This window comes from Suncus etruscus, chromosome 10, assembly GCF_024139225.1.
Source record: "Suncus etruscus isolate mSunEtr1 chromosome 10, mSunEtr1.pri.cur, whole genome shotgun sequence".
In the NCBI taxonomy this organism is placed as follows: Eukaryota; Metazoa; Chordata; class Mammalia; order Eulipotyphla; family Soricidae; genus Suncus; species Suncus etruscus.
In genome coordinates this window covers 57,348,243-57,355,927 of record NC_064857.1, presented here as the reverse complement: position 1 = coordinate 57,355,927, position 7,685 = coordinate 57,348,243, and the positions used below count along the sequence as shown (strand labels likewise).

The window sequence follows — 7,685 nt, the reverse complement described above, 5'->3', positions numbered from 1 at the left end:
ACACTGACCCTGGTGTCCTATCCCCAGCACTGCCCAAGTGAGCCCGGAGCACTGCCAGCAGTGATCCCTGAGCACTGCCGGGTGTGGCCCTATACAAGCAAACAAAAGCAACAAAGAGATGGAAAAATCTTCCTTCTGTCACTCTTATCATTTAGGCCAATGTCTGGGACCCTCTCACACATCATTTTAGAGTCTGTTTTGTTTTTGAGCCCCAACCTGTAGTGCTCAAGGGTTACTCCTGGCTGAGCTCAGAAATCACTCCTGGTAGGCTCAGAGGACCATATGGGATGCTAAGGGGGGTGAACCCTGGTCAGCTACGTGCAAAGCAAATGTCCTCCCTGCTGTGCTCTCGCTCTGGCCACTTAAGAGTCTTTCTTAATCTCCTTTGCTGGAAAAATGCACTAGCTGTTTTCTCAGCTTGCTCTGAACCTTGAGATACTCCTTCCCCAGGGCCCAGGAAGCCAGACCAGAAAGACCCATCAGCACTAAAACGAATGTGTAAAGCAGCAGAGACTCAGCATTAAAGAGCACTAGGAACCCAGCACATGGCACACGGGCTGTTTTCAAAGGCAGATGTATTCTCTGAAAGGTCATTCATTGTACAGTAAGTGGAGAAACAAGGCACAGAGACGCTCAGGGGCCACAGGGGACAGTTCGTCAGGGCTGGCTGGTCTCTGCCACGGGCGGTGGGCGAAGTGGGTTACAATCACTCTTGGGGAAATGTCTCCGTTGGCAGGAGCAGCTCACGCCAGTCCCTCGGCATCAGGTTCCTAGCAGCCGTGGCCTTCTCGGATTGCAGGCTGACAGCAGCTATTCGTCAGACAGGTAGACACGATAGAGGAGGGCCACGGCCAGCGCCGAGATGGCCGGGATGACCCAGTTGGTCCACCAGCTGCAAGAGACAGGGCAGTGCTGATGCAGGCAGTTAAGCTCCTGGTTCCAGGGGTCCCAGGCCACCCCATGTGAGCTGCTCGGAGCTGCTGTAAGGGGTGGGAATGGGCAGGTCCCCGAGGGACAGGGGATGCTTCTTGTTTCTGGAGCCCTCGAAGGAAGCAAATGATGCACCACAAACACCTGTGCTGCTCTGCTCCTGAACCAGCATCCCCATGAATCAGACACTGCCTGGGAGTGGGGCACAGGGCACAGGAGAAGAGATTGGGCACTCATCCAGCCTCCTGCACATATGCACTGAACCTTAGAAACTCAAGTTTCCAGAACCACAGGCCAACCCTGGGCAAGACCCACACTGTGGGCTGGAATCTCAAGGGGCTGGATCCAGCTGTTACTCAGGGGCCTAGGACAAGGCCCTGCCAGCCATAGCCTGTGTGAACTTCAGAAGCAGCAAGTGCAAGCAATGCTGCACTCCAATCCAAGAGCAAACCCACAAAGGGGAAGAGCTGGCAAAGCTGGATAGAGCTTACTGAGAAGGGAACATCATTGCTTAGATGGAGGAGATGAACATAAGGATTTGGGTATGAGAATGAGGACGGGCATGGCCCTTACACTCACACACCTTGCATGTGTCCCTGCATGGACACATACACATGAAGACACACTAACACACACACACCATTCAAAGATCAAATCCTATATGAGGGTTTAAGTGACACAAAGATCCTCGGTGTCATTTTCATTTGGTGGGTTTTCAGTTTCCATATGCAAGTCCAGGTACAACATGTGTGTGTGTGAGAGAGAGAAAGAGAGAGAGTGAGAGAGAGAGAGCGAGAGAGAGAGAGAGAGAGAGAGAGAGAGAGAGAGAGAGAGAGAGGGAGGGAGAAGGAGAAGGAGGGAGGGTGGGAGGGAGAGGGAAAGAGAGAGAGAGAGGAGGAGGAGCTATAGGCTAGAGGGAAGAAACAAAATCTGATGGTGAAATAAAACAAGGTAAGACATGTGGTTCCAACAACGAAGTGACAGCGACAGTACAAAGCCACAAGGTAGAGCTGTAGAAACATGTGGCTGTGATCCTGAACTCTCTGAGGGAAACCGAGCCCACAGGACAAGGTACATCGGGATTACTGGATTCAACTGGAGGGCCCACGCAGAGAGGGCACAGAGGAAAAGTGAGCCCCTTGGGGAGGTCCGATCACTACCCTGGGGACACCCGAGGAAGGAAGAGGGAGATCAGGGGAATTGGCAGCTGGCAGCAGGGCAGACTTGGGGCCCTTCAAGGAGCACCACACCCGACAGCAGGGCTGTGATGGCTCTGAGAGGTGGGAAGTGAGTGATAGGAAGCCAGGGTGTCCCCCTGAGGGCCCCGAGTATCTGAAAGGCACCACAAATGGGCGCAGAGGCCCCAAGTGCCACCTCACCCTAGGGACGTTGGCCCTGTAAGTCCTTAGAGAAAACACCACATACCTGGAGCTCGAATCCACAGTAGTAATGAGAGATTCCTGAAACAGAGGAAAGAAAAGTAGAAAGAGTTAAAGGAAACAGGTGGGCATTTATCTTTCAATCCACCTTCAGCTTTTCCCTCCAGGCAGCCTGCAGAAACACTGAGAAGGAGAAGCTCATTATAAAGGACTCAAAGTGCCTGATCTCATGGGCAAGGCAGATTGTACAACAGCTAGGGCATGGTGCTGGATCAACCTCCAGTCAATCCCGGTACCCCAGATGGTCCACTGAGCCCTGAATAGAGGCAGGACTAAGTCCTAGAGATGGTCCAAAAACCACAGGTGGTCCAAAAAGCAAAAATATTTAGCCTTGCACACGGCTGACCCGGGATCGATCCCTGGCATCCCATAAGGTCTCCGAGCACCATCAGGAGTCATTCCTGAGCACAGAGCCAGGAATAACCCCTGAGTACCGCTAGGTATAGCCCAAACCTTCCCAATTAAAATAAATTAAAATAACAAAATGCCTAATATAAAAGTTTTCTGAGTGGGAAGTTTACACTGGTGAAGGGGTGTGTTGTTTCTATGACTGAAACCCAACTACAATCATGTATATAATCATGGTGCTTAAATAAATAATAATAATAAAAAAAAGAATACCTGTCTCAAATACAGTCAGGAGGGAAGGAGGGTAATGGGGGGGCATTGTTGATGGGAATGTTGCACGGGTGAAGGGGGGTGTTCTTTATATGACTGAAACCCAACTACAATCAAGTCTGTAATCAAGGTGCTTAAATAAAGATTTTATTTAAAAAAAATTTTTTTTCTGAGGAGGAAAAGAATTTAAGGTTTATTGATATTAAAACTGCTTGCGACATAAGCCTCTGGAGGGCCATGCTAGAAATTTGTAAGCTGCATAAAACACAGTACTCGACTGTCATTCAGCCTCACTGTGGAGATTCAGTATCATCGTCAGGAGCAGTTTGGCACCCCTAAAGCTTCACCAAAATATTCACTAAGCATCGTCACATCATTCAACTTGCACATGAAGAAAATGTGCTCCCAGTTTCCATGAGCTTTCATGTCAGCCCCCGTATTATATAGGTGTGTCAGTCCCCAGATTACATGGAAGGCACTTCAGCCCCCCAATTCCATGAGAAGGCATGTCAGCCAAGGAGCAAACAAGAACTGTTATTTCCAGTTCACCAGCTTTTCCAATGGGCAGTTCCATAAGATCCTGACTCCCTGCACTGATGTCCTCTAGGAAAGTCCTAAATAGGATGAACAGAGCCTCATCCATGGGGATAGCCTTGGTTCTTCTTCAAGAACTTTCTAGAAGATGTGCTTGTCAATACTGAACTGAGGCTGGTTCCAGGGAAAAGTAAAATTTCCCATCACAAGTGTAGGAAGCCAAAACTGTGTTAAGAAGCATTTTTTTTTTTATTAGTCTTCACACCAGCCAAAGTATTAGTATGTCAGGGAAGAAAGACATAAGAAGCCAGCTTCATTGGAGTCCACCTCTGGGAACACCGAAAGCTCAGGATAAAAAGGCCTAAGCAGAACACAGCAGTTGGCATTGAGGCAAAATCGCTCTCAGCAAGCGGAAGTGAGGAACTCACAGAAACAAGGCAGAAACCTCCCAGGCAAAAGCAAGCAAAGCAATGAATAGACCCACAAACCTTTAAAATGGCCTTTAAGATTCCTGACACAGTAGAGGGAAAAATACATCATTAATTAAAAAAGAAAATCACTACATATTTCTTATCTTCTTTTTATAAAGCAATTTTAGTAAACACTTAAATGGCACACTATTAAATCTTAGGGACTTAGTAAAGGCTTCCATCAGAATTACAAGATTTGTTCTCAAATTCTGTATACCGAATAAAATGAATAAGGGTTACTGGAAACATCTAGACATGCAAAAATAAATAAATAAATAAAGCCATGAAGCAAAGAGAAGAAAAATAACTAGTACTTAAATGAAAAAAAAAAAAAAAAGCTTCATGGATTGGTGGAATATGATAATCCCACAGGAAGGGTGAATTGGCGAGAGGGAATAGAAGCCAAAAGGGTTCTGGGAAATGCACGTGCATTTATTTCACCAAACATGACAGAAAATGCCAAAAGCAACAACATGAAATCCCCAACAGTGCCTCACTATCTGTGGGTGTATATGTTCTAACCTGCACACATTTTTTTTTTTTTTTTGGTTTTTGGGTCACACCCTGTGATGCTCAGGGGTTACTCCTGGCTATGTGCTCAGAAGTTGCTCCTGGCTTCTTGGGGGACCATATGGGACGCCGGGGGATCGAACCGCGGTCCGTCCTAGGCTAGCGCAGGCAAGGCAGGCACCTTACCTCCAGCGCCACCGCCCGGCCCCCACATTTTTTAATGTTCCTAATCTGGAAGGTTCTTACACAGAGATGTCTGTGAATTAAAAGCAAGTCTGAAATATAACTCTGATGAAAAAGAACATGTTTTGAGGTTTTAGTATGTAATTAGCTGGAGCCAGAGAAAGTATACAGGGGAAGGCACACGGTTGACCTGGGGTCCATCCCTGGCACTACACATGGTCCTGAGTTGTCTCTGAGCACAGAGCCAGAACTAAGCTCTGAGCACTACTGTTAAGGTGTGGCCCAAAAACAAAATCAAAAGTGAAAAAAGAGATGTTCTCTGCTTTTTATAAGTGAAACTTCCCCTCAGAGCCCTTGAACCAGGCCAGTATAACTATGTTGTCTGTTTGTGATTTTTGTTTCGTTTTGTTTTTGTTTTTGGGCCACACCCGAGGACGCTCAGGGGTCACGCCTAGCTATGTGCTCAGAAATTACTCCTGGCTTGGGGAACCATATGGGACGCTAGGGGATCGAACTGCAGTACATCCTAGGTTAGCGCATGCAAGGTGAACGCCCTACGGCTTGCGCCACCACTCGGGCCCCATGCTTGTACCTTTTTTTTAAGGAACTTTGAGTTCTGCCTACAATTCTTACTCTGCATCTCCAAATGCCAACAAGTTGATCAGCTCAGAGAGACTAGTATAAAATCATTATTCCTAGAAGCAATTTCCTTTCATAGGAAGAAAAGCCTCAAACAATTTTACTTCATGAAAATTAAACTTCCCCTCAAATTAAGTGTACCTAAGTCCCTGAGACAAATTGCTGAAAAAGCCATGGGATGGGTAAAATCATATTTTTGGGCCTTTAAATACCAGGTTTATGTGGGACCTTTCAGAGAGAAGCAGGATGTTAATTATACAAGACTTGACAATGAGAGGGAAGGATTATTGGATTTGTATCTTTTGGAGAGAACCCACCAGCTCCCTAAATGCATAGCATGGTTGGTGGACATGCGAACACATAAGTTTGCTGAGTCACTGGATTACGCATTCATCTAACTTAGACCGGCCAAGGTGTTCCTGGTAGGAGTGGTACTGGTAGATCATTGTACTGAGCTGGCCCAGAACATCGAAGAGCCATGAGCGATCCATACTTACCGAAGGCTTGGCGATCTTGGATCTGTCATCCTACGAAAGAGAATAATAGAGCACATTACAGACAAAAATGTCTCTGCAGAAAGCCCCATTGCCTTCCTTTTCACCCACGGTTAGGAGAACCAGTGCCATCAGTAATCAGCACTTGCGAAAGGAGGAGGCTTGTGTCGTGTTTTTAAAACACAAAGCTTGGTTCACCTGACTTGACTGTAATCTTTTAAACTATAATCCTTGGGGCTGAAGCGGTGGCGCAGCGGTAGGGCATTTGCCTTGCATGAACGAATTTAGGATGGATCACAATTTGATCCCCTGGCATCCCATATGGTCCCCTAAGCCAGGAGCGATTTCTGGGCGCAAAGCCAGGAAGCCAGGAGTAACCCCTGAGCTCACTGGGTATCGCCCCAAAACAAAAATAAACAAACGAACAAAAAACCCTGTAATCCTTAAAATCTTTAAAACTGTTCCCTCCCAAATACCACATTCACAGGTTGATAAATTAGACTTATTACACTGGAGTTCGGTTCCCTGGTTCAGGGAGCAGTTAGGATTCATGTTGATTCTTTGCTGTCTTATCTATTCCCTTTGAAGGCACACATCCATCTACATGTGTATTAAATCTATGTATATAAACATACATCATACATATTTATGTACATATATACTTGTATTGTTTGTTTGATTGTTTTAGGGCCACATCCAGAAATGCTCAAGGGACCCTATGAGACGCTGGGAATCAAATCCAGGTCAGCTGCATGCAAGGCAAATGCCCTCCTCACTGTGCTATCGCTCCAGCCCCATATACATGCATATTATAGAAAGTCAGTACCTACTTTTGAGCTGTCTGTATATATGTATGCAGGCAAGTATTTTTTTTATCATACATGCATATCTTATATACTATACCTACATTGTTTTGAAGCTTATGTTCACATATATATACTCAGCCCCAGATGGCTTGGCAGAACAAGCCTGAGACAGAATAGAACATTTCAGAGCATTTTTTTTTATTTTTTATTTAAACACCTTGATTACATACATGATTGTGTTTGAGTTTCAGTCACGTTAAGAACACCACCCATCACAAGTGAGCATTTTTTTTTTGTTTTTTGTTTTTGTTTTTTTGTTTGTTTGTTTTGGGGCCACATCCAGTGACACTCAGGGGTTACTCCTGGCTAAGTGCTCAGAAATCAATCCTGACTTGGGGGACCATATGGGATGCCAGGATTCGAACTATTATCCATATTGGGATCGGCTGCGTGCAAGGCAAATGTCCTACTACTGTGCTATTGCTCCAGTCCCTTCAGAATATTTCTGACCTCCATCACAAACCACCTCTGTGCTGAGCCATGAAGATGAAATAACGGAGTCAATTCTCTCAAGGCGCCATCTCCCAGAACTCCCAATACTCGCTCAGTGCTGAACAGAGATTTCCCTGTGTGTCTTTCAGAAAGCCCAACCTCTACCTACCCTGACCAGCTAACCCCTGAGGCTTCAAGACGCTCAAGCTTTGGGAGTGCACTTCCACTTCCCACTAGTTTCAGTGTCCTTACAGGGGCCAAAGCTAGGTTCCAAGGATTTCTTGCATCACTGAGACAGTTGGGACAGTTCCTAGACAGTTCCTCACCCCCCTCTGGCTGGCTGCTGGAAACCTAGTGGGAGCTGAGGAGGCTAGTGGAAGGTGCTGGCTGCAAGGACAGGCAGGCCACAGGCCCCTGGGGGAAGGGTAGCTTTGTGCCTGAAGCTTCAAGAATTCCATATCCCAAATGCCTGTCTGCAGACCTTGGAGGGCAAAGCAGCAGAACAGTAACACAGTCATGGGGGAAATCTAGAGGCAGACCTGGGTTTCCATAAACAGCTCAATGAAGCCT

At 46.4% G+C, this 7,685-nt stretch overlaps 1 protein-coding gene across 1 annotated transcript in view; it reads right to left on the bottom strand.

Annotated features, from left to right (window-relative positions):
* Window positions 1–558: 558 nt before the first annotated feature.
* LOC126020338 (cytochrome b5) overlaps window positions 559–7,685 on the bottom strand; it is a 30,344-nt gene continuing 23,217 nt past the window's right edge. The window contains exons 3-5 of the mRNA XM_049781787.1: window positions 5,821–5,850; window positions 2,356–2,390; window positions 559–892 (exon numbers count right to left, since the gene is read on the bottom strand). Of these exons, the coding sequence (XP_049637744.1) occupies window positions 811–892; window positions 2,356–2,390; window positions 5,821–5,850 (147 nt within the window). The 3' untranslated portion in view covers window positions 559–810. The remainder of the gene's footprint in view (window positions 893–2,355; window positions 2,391–5,820; window positions 5,851–7,685) is intronic.